The following is a 16,087-nucleotide window of genomic DNA, read 5'->3' on the forward strand; positions in this document are numbered from 1 at the left end:
TAGCCTAGTGGTTAGAGCGTTGGACTAGTAACTGGAAGGTTGCGAGTTCAAACCCCTGAGCTGACAAGGTACAAATCTGTCGTTCTGCCCCTGAACAGGCAGTTAACCCACTGTTCCTAGGCCGTCATTGTAAATAAGAATTTGTTCTTATAAAAAAAAAAAGAGTGGTTCTGCAGGTGGTGACCACAGACCAGTTCCTATGTTTCCTGGCTGATGTTTGGTGCTTTCACTCTAGCTTTCACTCTAGTGATAGCATGAGACAGATGTGACAGAGTCTGAAGACGCCGTGGAGAACGTTCTGCTCCCTGCAACCTCCCCCAGCATGACTGGTTTGGCGGTGGGTCAGTCATGGTGTGGGGTGGCATTTCTTTGGGGGGCCGCACAGCCCTCCATGTGCTCGCCAGAGGTAGCCTGACTGCCATTAGGTACCGAGATGAGATCCTCAGACCCCTTGTGAGACCATATGCTGGTGCGGTTGGCCCTGGGTTCCTCCTAATGCAAGACAATGCTAGACCTCATGTGGCTGGAGTGTGTCAGCAGTGCCTGCAAGAGGAAGGCATTGATGCTATGGACTGGCCCGCCCGTTCCCCAGACCTGAATCTAATTGAGCACATCTGGGACATCATGTCTTGCTCCATCCATGCACCACAGACTGTCCAGGAGTTGGCGGATGCTTTAGTCCAGGTCTGGGAGGAGATCCCTCAGGAGACCATCCGCCACCTCATCAGGAGCATGCCCAGGCGTTGTAGGGAGGTCATACAGGCACGCACACACTACTGAGCCTCATTTTGACTTGTTTTAAGGACATTACATCAAAGTTGGATCAGCCTGTAGTGTGGTTTTCCACGTTCATTTTGAGTGTGACTCCAAATCCAGACCTCCATGGGTTGATACATTTGTTTTCCATTGATAATTTTTGTGTAATTTTGTTGTCAGCACATTCAACTATGTAAAGAAAAAAGTATTTAATAAGAATATTTTATTCATTCAGATCTAGGATATGTTATTTTAGTGTTCCCTTTATTTTTTTGAGCAGTGTATATTATCAAAATCTGTTTTTTGGCAGAAATGCCTTCTCGAACAAGTGAACTTTCATATGCCTTAACAAAAGTGTATGCCATCTGTAAATACAAATACAATTGTTAGATTATGAGCATAGTTGGTTTAGCCACAGAAAAAGACAGCAACCTTCCCGCTAGCCATCATTGGCTGAGATAATGAGTGGGCTGGACATGCCGGGAGGTGAGTTTGAACAGATTGATCTGTGGTGTATCATATTGTGTCTATAAAATGAGCTGCTCGTTATGCGTAGATAATCCTTTCTACTGCATTTTTTAAAAACATAACGTTAGCCATGTAGAACTGCAAATATGTTGCTACTGCTCTCAATAACATTGCTGCCCTGAATTTATCAGGCACTATCGACAAAGGTCAGAGGGAAAAGTTTTGATGGACTACTTTCTGGAGGACGATCGTGCCATGCGGACTCTGACTGAAAATTAATCAGACGATGAGGAAATCCCTGATTTAGGTAAAGACATTTTTTGTGGTTTGAACCTATTTGGTTAACTTTCGCTAGCTATGACAATCGGTTTGCATTGCACGTTCAATCTTGCTGTTAGCTAGCCAGCTGAAGTTTGATGGCTGACATGCTAGCTAACATGGTTCATACACAATCTCAGAATTCCATTTCACATCTATTGTATAATAATGCTCAAATATTTGTATATGGAGTTTGTCTTTCAGCATCAAAGTAGAACACACCTGACTCTCCTCTACCAGTCATACAAGGAGAATGGTCTAATGCCTCCCATCAAAAAGAGAGCTGTCCCAAGCAAGCACTGATTACAACTGAAGCATGAGGCAAGTAGCAAGTGGTAGCAAGTGGTGAACTTCAACAACTACACAGAGGATAATGCAATTGCATTACCAGAGGTATGTGTAGTTGGGCTCTCTTCCTTCAGGAATCTGTGGAGAAAAGTGCTGCCCCACATCTCAAGCACTAAGCCCAGTACAGACCTGTGCTTGCAGTGCCAGAGGTTTAACTATCAGGTATTCAGATCTGCTAGAAACTGTTGAGTCAGCCAAGCTGAGGAAGCAAGAGCAGCATCTCCTGCTTGTTCAGAGTGAGTGGCCTGTCTACCAGAAGATGGTCGTTGACTGCAATACCACCTGTCAAGACCTGCAGTTGTCTCTGGGGCCCCTACTGAACCAGCAAACAAAGACATCAGGATGCATTACAGCTATGATTTTGCCCAACAAGTAACATTTCCTCCTTTATACTGATTAATTGGAACTACCCATCCCGGATCCGGGAGAATTGTCATCAACTACACTAATTAGCATAGCGCAACGGCCAAATAATCTTTCTAGAAAATATTAATATTCATGAAATCACAAGTGAAATATAGCGAAACACAGCTTAGCCTTTTGTTAATCACCCTGTCGTCTCAGATTTTGAAATGATGCTTTACAGCCAAAGCAAAACAAGCATTTGTGTAAGTGTATCGATAGCCTAGCATAGCATTATGTCCAGCTAGCAGCAGGAAGCTTGGTCACGAAAATCAGAAAAGCAATCAAATTAACCTTTTACCTTTGATCTTCGGATGTTTTCACTGACGAGACTCCCAGTTAGACAGCAAATGGTCCTTTTGTTCGATAAAGATTATTTTTATACCCAAAATACCTCCGTTTGTTTGTCACGTTATGTTGAGAAATCCACCGGAAATAGCGGTCAAGAAAACGGCAATTTTATTCTCCAAATTATATCCATAATATAGACAGAAACATGGCAAACGTTTTTTTATAATCAATCCTCAAGGTGTTTTTCAAATATCTATTCGATAATATATCAACCGGGACAATTGGCTTTTCAGTAGGAGCGAGAGGAAAAATGACTACCTCCGTCTTTTACGCAAGAATCACTCTGAGAGCCCTCAGCTGGCCACTTACGCAATGTAGTCATTTACGCTCATTCTTCAACATAAAGGCGTGAAACTATGTCAAAATGCTAATGATAAATGCATAGTCATCCAGCAAAGGCAGTAGCGCAATCATCAACTACATGCACCATTTATTCACCAACTACGGAGTTTTTGGAAAGACGTGTGGACCTGAATTGTGATAACTGCAGTGGCCAAAACAATAACAAGTTTGTGCTCTGGTATTGTGTCTGACTAAACATCATGTAATATTTATAAAATATTTTAATCTGGAAACTTTCTGTTCACCTGGAACTTTCCCTTATTGTAGTCTACTACCACTTTTAGTCTTAATTATTACTACACTACTCACTGTTTAGCACATGATGTTACATTTGAATCCTTAAAAATATGTGTGGGGCTGGCTTAAGAGGGTGAGAACAATAGGTAGCCCTAGAATTCTAGAGAGCGTGTTCTTTACCTGTAGCTGTGGCTCTGCTGGAAATGGTTGGCCACTCCTGAGGTTTGCACGCGAGCAGCATCTGTCTTTGCAGATGTAGAGACGGCCCCATGCAACGCATGGCAATCCCCTGCTGACTCCGCTCTCCACCTCCGCAACCCATGCTCTCCCCCACACCCTCCAGGTTAGGGCTGCATCCCTCCAGGGCCCGCCTGACCCCAACCTCCTCTCCCCTGCTGGGCCTCCTCTGGGTCTGGGGGACGTGAGGATCCTGGGGCCGTGTCTGGACCATCAGCCTGACCTGGGGGGTGGGAGTGGGTCTGTGGCTGTGATGCAGCGCTGGTTCCTCATCCTCAGGGATGGGGTTGTACCAGATCTCCCCCTCATCGTCCGCATCATTCTCCTCAGTCGGTTCCACACACCTGGAACGCGCTACACAGGCGTGGCCCATTCTAACGAGGGGCAGGTGTAGGTGGAATAGGGTTGGCCCGGGAGGGTTTGGGTTCTCTGGGGAGGGGCTAAGAGGGGGGAGTGGAGCTTTTCCATGTCCATTGTATTCCTCTGCTCCCAGAAGGTACTGGGGTTCGTCCGTGGCGTGACGCGGCCTCCCAGAGCTCTGCTGGAGCCAGTTACGTTTCTTGGAGACGGTGATGGTGTTGAGCGGGGGTCTCCATAGCGACGTCTCGACAGCCTTGCCACCGTCCACATCAAGGCCGTTGGAGAAGGTGGAGTGGTCATTTTCTATCAGAGCTGCAGGAGAGAGAGAGATGTGTCAGACTGTAGAGCAGGAGAGACTGAGGCTGCATCTGAAATGGCATCCCAATGTCTGGTCAAAAGTAGTACACTATGTAGAGAAAAGGGTGCCATTTTGGACGCATTCTAACACTAGTATCTCACGCGACCATCTGCTTACCTGTGCCTCTTCATACAGGAGCCCTAACACACAAAGAGATATCCAGGCAACTATCACTGTGGAAATTGTGGAGGCTGTTTTATAACCCTTATCACCACCTGTTGAATCATAGCCTCCCACTTGTTTCCTAAACCCAACATTTGATGAAATGATTCTATTTGCTTTGGGAGGATAACATTGTGTCTTTTTTCTTTCACACTCAACCACAAACACACTATTCGAAAACCAAACACGCCATCTCTCCTCACGGCTGTATTTCACTTCTGACAGTCAGAATGAAATCTGTGTTTTGTCAATATCCTCTTCTGTTCTATATTTTGACCAAACAAATGTTTTAATTACTACGCTATAGGCCCTGTACCGTACTGGCACATTTCGCTCCAATGACTTCCCATCTCGGAAATGTCTGCTTGGGGAATGTGCGAGCTCAAACCGAACAGGCGATTACAAAGAGAGACGGGAATAGAGTGAGAGCGCCTCAAAACACTCTACACTCCTCAAACAGAGCGGAAAGAAAATCAGAAAAAAACCCGCCGCCATGACAGCTGTGAAAATAGAAGAGCGAGGGATCAAGAGGAGGAGGGGATGGAGGGATGAGAATCATGGTTGGGGCAATTGAAATATACTTAACAACTATATAAAACACAACAATTTCTAAGATTTTACCGAGTTACAGTTCATCTGTTGGTCACAGATACCCCCCCAAAAAGGAAAAGGTTGTGAATCAGAAAACTAGTCAGTATACCGGTGTGACCACCATTTGCCTCATACAGCACAACACATCTCCTTCGCATAGAGTTGATCAAGCTGTTGATTGTGGCCTGTGGAATGGTGTCCCACTCCTCGTCAATGGCTGTGCAAAGTTGCTAGATACTGGCAGGAACTGGCAGAGCACCCAAAAACACTCAATGGGGGACATATCTGGTGAGTATGCAGGCCATGGAGGAACTGGGACATTTTCAACTTCCACTAATTGTGTACAGATCTTTGCGACATAGGGCCATGCATTATCATGCTAAAACATGAGGTGATGGCAGCGGATGAATGGCACAACAATGAGCCTCAGGATCTCTTCATGGTATCTCTGTGCATTCAAATTGCCATCAATAAAATACAATTGTGTTTATTGTTCATAGATTATGCCTGCCAATACCATAACCCCACCACCACCATGGGGCACTCAGTTCACATCGTTGACATCAGCAAACCGCTTGCCCACACGACACCATAAACGTGATCTGCGGTTGTGAGGCCAGATGGACGTACTGCCAAATCCTCAAAAACGACGTTGGAGGCGGCTTATGGTAGAGAAATTAACATTTAATTATCTGGCAATAGCTCTGGAGAACATTCCTGCAGTAAGCATGCCAATTGCATGCCTCCTCAAAACTTGAGACATCTGTGGCATTGTATTGAGAGACAAACATTTGAGGGATATTTTATTGTCCCCAGCACAAGGTGTTCAATCAGCCGCTTGATATGCACACCTGTCATGTGGATGGATTATCTTGGCAAAGGAGAAATGGTCACCAACAGGGATGTAGACAAGTTTGTGCAACAAATTTGAGAGAAATAAGCTTTGTGTGTATGAAACAATACTGGGATCCTTTATTTCAGCTCATGGAACATGGGACCAACACTTTACATGTTGCGTTATATTTTTGTTCAGTGTAAGTACAGCCAGTGGCAATACGAGCATAAATAGGAACTGATGAAAGGTGGCGATGTGGTGGCTTCTGGCTTGATATTCCTCAAAGGGTTCAGAGAGTTACATCCCCATTCAACGCAACAAGAGAAGGGGTGTCTGTCTGTACAGCTCGCAGCTCTGTGTGTACAGTTTACCTAGCAGATAGTAAAAAGACTCTTACGAGTCGCAAAGTAATTAACCCTGCAAATCATGCAAAGATTGTCTGTCTGACAGGTCCTGTTTTTCTGCTGGGAGTGTTGACAAGCCATGGACTGATGAGCAGATGCTGCCTGCTGGGAGAGAAAGAGAAAAACCGACCAGCTGGATCTGAGTGGGCTGGATCCTGCTGCTACGCACATGGCATGGCAGTCTTCTCCTCAGCCTAGATGAGCTCTCCACAGGATACGCGAATGACAAGTTCTCGTTTCCTTAAGGAAACAGATTTCATGTCAGCCAGTCTACAACCACCAAATAACAGACTGGCTGCCGAGAATATTTCACGTATAAAACAAAAATGACACACTACCGTTCAAAAGTTTGGGGTCACTTGATTCTGGCCATTTTGGGCCTGTAATCGAACCCACAAATGCTGATGCTCCAGATGCTCAACTAGTCTAATGAAGGCCAGCTTTATTGCTTCTTTAATCAGAACAGCAGTTTTTAGCTGTACTAACAATTGCAAAAGGGTTTTCTAATGATCAATTAGCCTTTTACAATTATAAAAACTTGTATTAGCTAACACAATGTGCCATTGGAACACGGGAGTGATGGTTGCTGATAATGGACCTCTGTACATCTATGTAGATATTCCATAAAAAAATAAAAGCCGTTTCCAGCTACAATAGTCATTTACAACATTAACAAAATCTACACTGTATTTCTGATCAATTTTATGTTATGTTAGTGGAGAAAAAAATTGCTTCCCTTTCAAAAACAAGGACATTTCTAAGTGACCCCAAACTTTTGAACGGTAGTGTCGAGTCCAGGGTTGGGTGTTTGTGTGTGTGGAAACGTCTGTGTCAGAATAAATTGCTTTCCATTTCTTTTTAACCAGTACAATCATGAATTTAAGAAAACAGATATCACATGGCCTGTTTTTTTTGCGTAAATTGGCTAGCTATTCTGAGTTCTCTAGATTGAGACTAAGATGCTTTTGTGAGTATGTTTGTGTGCGTGCGTGGACTTCATGGTGAGAGACTCGAGCTCCACTGGGATAACTTCCCTGAATTGTTTTTATTTTTAAATAAACCTCTGAGCTTAGGCTTGAGTTTCCTCTTCTCACATCGACTGACTGCATTTTATTAACTCTTAAAAGAAAGCAACTGTTGACTTTGGAATAATTGCTGCCATCTACACTACCCAAATCCATTCAACCGAGCCTTAAAGTGTGAAGTTCCTCTCACCATAACAGATGGTTTTTAGGAGTTATTGAATAATTTCATGCTTCCTGAGAAAAAAATATTCCTGTGATTCTCAGTCCCACTTACGGAGGCCTACAAAAAAGGTGGTCGGCCCATGGGCCGACAGTTGCCCATCCCTGGTTTGAATAGAAGCCACTTCATAATAGGGCTGACCCTATTTAGTCGATGGTCGATTGTTTGGTCAATAGGCTGCTGATTGACCGAGTTTTCTTTAGTCGAGCAGTAGCAATAAATAAATAAATATATATATTATATATATCAGTCAAAAGTTTGGAGACACCTACTCATTGCCAGATTTCTTTATTTTTACTATTTTCTACATTGTAGAATAATAGTGAAAACATGAAAACTATCTGTACATTTTTGGACAAACTGATCATAGCGAAAAAATCAAATATTTTTGTGTAAACACATTGTGTAAACACATTGAAAATAGGCTTGCAATAACTCCTGATAAAGTTGGGTAGCTGATATTCAGTGCTTAAATAGCCATATTGATTAGTCACAGGAATCAAGACTAACAAAGCCAATGCAATGGCATATTTTACAAAAGGTGGACCTACCACATGGATGGGCTACACCCTAGTAAGCACGAGCAGAATTATTTTGGATGTCTTTTTTAAAATCCTGTCTGCACATAGTTTTTTGGTGTTTTACAAACGGTAGGCTTACCGCATACAAAAAAACTCAACTTCAGGCAATGACGTAGGCTACACCTTAGTAAGCATGGACCGACATCGATGCCTTTTAGACATAATTTTTGGTACAGTTCCGGACCGGCCTTGATTTCCACATCCACAGACATCACTTTTTGGTCCGACCAAATCTGAACTAATCATTAATGTCTATGTTTGGTTCAGATTTGGTGCGGTCCAGACAGGCCTTAATTTCAATGTCCACAGACATGGATTTTTGGTCTGGTCCGGCTGTTCCAGACCAGACAAAATCTGAACCATCATAGATGTTTATTTTTGGTTCAGATTTTGTCCAGTCTGGACCAGACTTGATTTGGTCCAAACATAGACGTCTATAAATGACTTATTTTTCATTCAGAACCAAAAATAAGCCTGATTTCAACACCTGGAAATACGTATTTTTCAACATTCGGAAAATATACCTTTTCAGCTTCCTGGACAATATATATTTAAAACATATGGAAAATACCATTTCACCTTTCATCCAGAAGCTAAATTGGACCTAACTTCAACATCTGGAAATTATGTATTTTGCTTACGGGGACTATTCTAGTTTTGCGGGGGCAACATTTTTTGGTCTCACCTATGGCGGCAGAATGGCAAAGATCAGCCCTGGCTATAGGTCAGGCACTATTGTGCCCTATTCAGACAGGATTTGTTTTTCTGGGGGAGGTCGGGTAATGTAATTATGTGCACGAGCATAAAACACCACATCTGTCATTTTTGTCACATCCGAATCTACCACGTCAGTAATTTGATAAACACTTTGATGTTCTGTGGTGATCGCTGCAGCAGTGAGACAACGGGTGCTAGTCACAGTCACTCGCTATCTTTATTTTTTTAAACACAGCGCAGCAAGTCTGTGCCTGGCCCAGCACAATCAAATCAATTGCTGGTCAGACACCCTCAAGTCATTTGTGTGTCTTTAATTATGTGTGCTTAAAGCATCAGACAAACTCAGTGAATATAGTTGATTAAAACAGGATGTGTCAATATATGGAAAAATACATGTCCAAAAATGTCGACCAATCAAATGAACAGACAGCCTTTCATAATACACTCTTATCTGCATACGGGAACACACATACATTAAAGAGGGAACCACTTCAATTCAAAAAGTCTGACTCTGCACACTTCAAGGATACCAAAAATCTTAGAAAGTGCTTCTCCACATTATATTTACTACAACTAAGCAAGAAGCACGCCAGGAATCTGTTTACAGTGAGCGAGCCAGCAGTGTGTTAGTATTAGCTCAGCTTAAGCTCATGTCCTCTTGGAAGGGATGGTGTGTTTACTTTAGCTTGTGGTAAGTTTAGGGACTGGCCTGTTAGCTTTAGCAGGTGCTGAGTAAAGGAGATGTCCTGTTAGATTTAGCAGGTGAAAAAGTGTTTTTTATTAAGTTGTGCTCTTTATGACAGAATGTTAAAATCAGGTGAAATAGAACAGGTTTTTCTCATTAACAGGATTCTAGACTGCGACCATACAGTCACATTTTGCGACTGTTTGAATTAAAAAATGACTGTTTGACTTAAAGAATAACTCAGACTCCAGCCACCCAACCAACCCACAGACTGTGCTCTCTGCTACCGCATGGCAGTGGAGTAAAGTACTTCATTACAAATACTTTAAAGTTCTACTTGTCGTTTTTTGGGGTATTTCTATGTGACAACTTTTACTTAACTACATCCCTAAAAGAAAATGATGTACTTTACGCCATACATTTTCCCTGACACTCAAAAGTACTTGTTACATTACCTGACACTTATCAAGAGAACATCCCTGGTCATCCCTGGTCATCCCTATTGCCTCTGATCTGTCAGACTCACTAAACACAAATGCTTCATTTATAAATTGTGTTGGAGTGTGCCCCTAGTTATCCATAAATTAAAACAAATACTTTTACTCAAGTATGACAATTGGGTACTTTTTCCACCACTGCCATTGTGGTGCCATATTCTTTCCATTTTTAAAATAATGGATTTAATGAAGTCCAAAGTTTCAGATATTTTTTTATAACCCAACCCTGATGTGTACTTCTCCTCAACTTTGTTCCTGACCTAAAAATACTGAGATCATGTGACAGATCATGTGACACTTAGATTGTACACAGGTGGACTTCATTTAACTAATTATGTGACTTCTGAAGGTAATTGGTTGCACCATATCTTATTTAGGGGCTTCATAGCAAATGGGGTGAATACATATGGACGCACCACTTTTCCGTTTTTGTTTTTTGTTTTTGAAAGAAGTTATTTTTTTCATTTCACTTCACCAATTTGGACTATTTTGTGTATGTCTATTACATGAAATCCAAATAAAAATCCATTTAAATTACAGGTTGTAATGCAACAAAATAGGAAAAACGCCAAGAGGGATGAATACTTTTGCAAGGCACTGTAAATCCATTTTATATACACCATCACAATGAATCCATTATTTATTTTAGGCAGGTCTAAAGAAACATTATGATATGAAGAAAATGTATATCAGAAGAACAGAATAGCATCCCACTGGGCAAATATGTCATTTCAACATCTAGTTTTGAATTACATTTGGTTGAGTTGTCAACTGAAGTGAATTCAACATGAAATCAACAAAACATTTCACCATGCTTTATGGACGGTTTAAAATGCCCTTATGTTGATGACTTTTTGCAAATCCAATTAGTTTTCCACATTGATTAAATGTCATCACATAGATTTTTGGGGTTGAAATGACAAAAGCTGTGTGCATTAAGGAAATAGACAGCTGGCTCAAATAGACCAGGATCATGGATATAAAGTTTGAATAAGGTAACCAGTCCATCCAGTATGCATATTAATTCAGTCCACAGTCAAAGGTGATGACTAGAGTTAGCTTAATTTTGCAGTAGCTTCCTCCCGAATGGAGCAGTGGTCTAAGGCACTGCATCGCAGAACTGAGGCGCCACTACAGCCTGGGGTTCGATCCAGCCATGACCGTTGAACACTGACATTCCTATCTTGCAGGAAATCACGCACAGAACGAGCAGTATGGCTGGTGGCATTGTCATGCTGGAGGGTCATGTCAGGATGAGCCTGCAGAAAGGGTACCACATGAGGGAGGAGGATGTCTTCCCTGTAACACGAAGCATTGAGATTGCCTGCAATGACAACAAGCTCAGTCCGATGATGCTGTGACACACCGCCCCAGACCATGACGGACCGTCCACCTCCAAATCGATCCCGCTCCAGAGTACAGGCCTCGGTGTAACGCTCATTCCTTCGATGATAAACGCGAATCCGACCATCACCCCTGGTGAGACAAAACCACGTATCTGCCTTACAACAGGCCTACAAGCCCTCAGTCCAGCCTCTCTCAGCCTATTGCGGACAGACAGCACTGATGGAGGGATTATGCGTTCCTGGTGTAAGTCGGGCAGTTGTTGTTGCCATCCTGTACCTGTCCCGCAGGTGTGATGTTCGGATGTACCGATCCTGTGCAGGTGTTGTTACAAGTGGTCTGCCACTCCGAGGACAATCAGCTGTCCATCCTGTCTCCCTGTAGTGCTGTCTTAGGCATCTCACAGTAAGGACATTACAATTTATTAGTTTTAAAAGTGTGAAACTGTTTTGATGATAAGTGTTTGATGTGATTTTTGAGTGCATTTGTATCATGAGAATGAAGGGACAAGAGCGCTGAGTACCAGGCCATTAGTGAGCTGGCGGTCGTTATCGAGTTGGGTACTTCCCTCGTATCAGTTCCATTTGTGTACAGAGTGAATAGGAGGAGATTACTGTGACACAGCGTTCAAGTAGAATTTGAATGCGGTCATGAGTTATGAATGCCGGTGTGGCAGTAATACGGTAACCGCAACAGCCCTAGTCTTAGCTCAAGTTGAATTAGAGGCAGCAGTCTTACAGCCCAGTGTGAGTTGAGCTGGTCACTGCAGAGCTGTCTCCTTTAAGGGGTCTTTCATTAAGAGAGAGGGATCGTGCGCCAACACGTAGAACATTCCAGACCACAGCTCCTCTAGATTTACAGCCTTCTCCTAGACCTCCATCACACACGGCACGGCACCACCTTCCCCTAACACTACTCTTTCCCTTTGCTACTATCTACTGTACCATCGCACTCAAACTGTAAACGCATATGCCCTTCGTATCAACATGAAATATATTTGAAAAATAACTGAAAAATAACTTCTGCGTGTTCTAGAAAAGTTACTCCTATCATCCATCAACTCAGTAAGCTGTGTGAGAACTAAAGAAATTGTGAAAAACATTTAAACTGGGTCGACCCCAACACCAGCGTGTGAGCGCAGTATGAGTGTGAGCACTGTGTGTGTGCACTGTTTGTGTGTGTATACCCTGACCCGACCCCAAGATAACAGTAGTTATCCTGAGGCTTCATTCGACCCGAGCTGCTATTTGGCGTGAGAGTCTGGTGACCTTCACCACCAGTGTCCAGCATGGTCTCCACACACACACATACAAACAGACAGACACACAGTGCAGGCCAATTAAAAGTCACGCAGAGTGAGTGCTGTCTCAGAGAGTGTCCTTCCTGCCCAATGAACATTCAAGACCTTAGGGGTAACAGATGGCCTGGTTAAATAACACACTGGTGTGTGTGTGTGTGTGTGTGTGTGTGTGTGTGTGTGTGTGTGTGTGTGTGTGTGTGTGTGTGTGTGTGTGTGTGTGTGTGTGTGTGTGTGTGTGTGTGTGCGTGCGTGCGTGCATGCGTGCGTGCGTCAGTCCTCTTCCATGCAATCACATGACCCTGCCACCCTGTTGCAAGGGTGAGAATTGGAAACAGTTTCAACCTCCTGTTCACATATAATTCCAGAGAAAAGAACCAGAAAAATTCCATCCACCTTTTCATTGTTCCTATTCTCTCCTGCCTATTCATTCATACAGCTATTTCCTTTTCGTTGAAATCTTAAACAACAAAAACCCCAAAACAGACAGATAGCTTCTTGACTAAGTCATCAGATGAAAATGAAGATGCTGGTGCTTGACATTGACTTGGAGAGTATCGTATGATTCATAGTCGAGTCATCTTCTACATTAAGATGTCTGGCTCTGCCACCCTGGTGCCTCCTCTACCTCATTCATCACCTGATCTGTCATTAGCATCACCAGCATCCCATAAATCTATCCACTTACACAAACAGCAGACAAGAGGAAGCATTGTACCTGGTAACCTGGAACTGGTGCTGTGTATGTTTGTGAGAGAAAACCATGCAGCTCAGTAACAAGACTTGGCGTGATACAGACACTGAGAGCGACAGTCTTAACAACATGACTTAACAGTGGAGGGAAGTAGGTAAAGAGGATCAGATGACATATTTCCTTCCTTTTTGATTTTGTAGCCACTTTAATAGATTAACAAGAGCAAGGGAGATCACTTTACCCTGGGTTATGTGTTATGGCAAAAGGGCTATGCCACCATTTTGCAAAGCATCAGCTCTTAAGACCAGATATGTCACCTTTATAAAGTATGTGAAACATCTATTATTTGTGAAACATCTATGTCAAGGGTTTATGAAGCCTTTACGACCTTATAAGTTATATAGTGTGACCACGGACAAATATTACGAGGGAAACAGACTGAGCCACAGACGGAGGCATGACAGGAACTGAGAAAAGGAGAGGCAGGGATACAGAGAAAGTCTCATTTTCAAAGTTCAAACAGCAGGTGGGTGTTTTACCCTGCTGGCTAGCATGGCTATACGGTGCATTCAGGAAAGTATTCAGACCGCTTGACTTTTCCCCATTTTTTTTAGGTTACAGCCTTATTCTAGGGGGGAAATTGTTTATTTCCCCCCTCATCAATCTACACACAATATACCGCATAATGACAAAGCAAAAACAGGGTTTTAGACATTTTTGCAAATGTATAAAAAATTACACCAAAAAATCACATTTACATAAGCATTCAGACCCTTTAATCAGTACTTTGTTGAAGCACCTTTGGCAGCAATTACAGCCTTGAGTCTTCTTGGTTATGACGCTAGAAGCTTGGCACAACTGTATTTGGGGCCTTTCTCCCATTCTTCTCTGCAGATCCTCTCAAGCTGTCAGGTTGGATGGGGAGCGTCGCTGCGTCACAGCTATTTTCAGGTCTCTCCAGAGATGTTCGATCAGGTTCAAGTCCGGGCACTGTCTGGGCCATTCAAGGACATTCAGAGACTTGTCCCGAACCCACTCCTGCATTGTTGTAGCTGTGTGCTTAGGGTTGTTGTTCTGTTGGAAGGTGAACGTTCGCCACAGTCTGAGGTCCTGAGCACTCTGGAGCAGGTTTTCATCAAGGAGCTCTCTGTACTTGGCGCACTTTATTCTTTCCCTCGATCCTGACTAGTCTCCCAGTCCCTGCCACTGAAAAACATCCCCACAGCATGATGCTGCCACCACCACCATGCTTCAACATAGGGATGGTGCAAGGTTCCCTCCAGACACACTTAGCATTCAGGCCAAAGAGTTCAATCTTGAGTTCATCAGACCAGATAATCTTGTTTCTCATGGTCTGAGAGTCCTTTAACTGCCTTTTGGCAAACTCCAAGTGGGCTGTCATGTGAATTAGGGATGGCACGATATATTGGTGAACATATCGGAATTGGACGATATTAGCTAAAAATGACAACATCGTATCAGCCCGATGTCTAGTTTAACGCCGATGTGCAAAACCGATGTCAAAGCTGACGTGCATACCTATATAACGTAAGTACATGAAGTAATGACGGCATGTAAAACTTTGCGCTACATGTGCAACACAGCATTTCTAACCTAGCCCACAATGTCTGCTGTGTGGATGGAGCAGTCAACAAGTCACGCAGTCATTTGAAAGAGTAAGAACATTTCAGTGAGACAACTCAAAGGCGAAACCCATTAACGCCAAGATAATGTAATTCATTGTCCTTGTGTAACAGCTCTCGTTTGTAGAAGGAGAGGACCAAAGCGCAGCGTGGAAAGTGTTCATGATATTTATTATCAAAAAACACTCAAACAAAAATAACAAAGCGAAAAAGAAAGCGAACAGTTCCGTCAGGCACAAAAAATAACACCCCACAAAACCTAAACGGAAAATCACAACTTATGTATGATCCCCAATCAGAGACAACGATAGACAGCTGCCTCTGATTGGGAACCACACTCGACAAAAAAATCAAAGAAATAGAAAACATAGATTTTCCCACCCGAGTCACACCCTGACCCAACCAAACATAGAGAATAAATAAGGATCTCTAAGGTCAGGGAGTGACACCTTGACAATCAATTCGTTCTCTATCGTGGGTGATGTTGGCTTTCGCCGACTGGTCAAGCACTGGTACACACTACCAGGTGCGCTATTTTTCAGATGTTGCCCTACCGGAGTTACACAGTGATAGCGTCACTGCTATTAGCGTCATGACATACTATGGAACGTAGTTTGGGTCAATGCTGGTCAAAAAGGATTCACGTCAAATAACACGATTTGACCCGTTACATAAGCTTATAGAATGTTGTGTGTTCTGAATTTGCACGTGCAAGCCAAGTGCCACCACTGCTATCACTAGCACTGTCAAAGCTGTTCAAAAAAGTATGCAAACAAGCAAACACCGGCCACAAACGATGTGTTTACAATACTGTGTTAGTAATAAAGCATTATTTGTTTGACCGCAACTTCTGGGGTAGCTAGCTAATTTTAGCTTGGTACCTAGCTAGCACCGATACAACCAGCCTGAAAACAATGACCAGTGGAAACTGCAGTCATTTTCATTATTCTTAGCAATGATTTAGGAATCATTTTGTGAGTAAGTAATAGCTAGGTAGCCACTTGTTCGCCTATTGAAATTGAACTTCAGTTCATGAAAATAAATAGCTAGCCAGCTACTTAACCCTGTTGCCCAAAGCTAACGTTATAAGCAGCCAGCTAGCTTCATCTGGCTAGTGAGGCTCGACCGGACTAAGGTTATGTGTTGTGAAGCTAGAAACAATAAGTATTTGGCACAATAGTGGAATTTGCAGTTTGCCTTCAAAATAAAAGTACC

At 42.9% G+C, this 16,087-nt stretch overlaps 1 protein-coding gene across 2 annotated transcripts in view; it reads right to left on the reverse strand.

Annotated features, from left to right (window-relative positions):
* LOC109898120 (rho GTPase-activating protein SYDE2) overlaps nt 1-16,087 on the reverse strand; it is a 75,691-nt gene that overhangs the window by 49,630 nt on the left and 9,974 nt on the right. For both annotated transcript variants that reach the window (XM_031833625.1, XM_020492933.2), the window contains exon 2: nt 3,403-4,131. In XM_031833625.1, coding sequence (XP_031689485.1) covers nt 3,403-4,131 — 729 coding nt within the window. The remainder of the gene's footprint in view (nt 1-3,402; nt 4,132-16,087) is intronic.

This window comes from Oncorhynchus kisutch, linkage group LG10 (genome assembly GCF_002021735.2).
Source record: "Oncorhynchus kisutch isolate 150728-3 linkage group LG10, Okis_V2, whole genome shotgun sequence".
Lineage (NCBI taxonomy): Eukaryota > Metazoa > Chordata > Actinopteri > Salmoniformes > Salmonidae > Oncorhynchus > Oncorhynchus kisutch.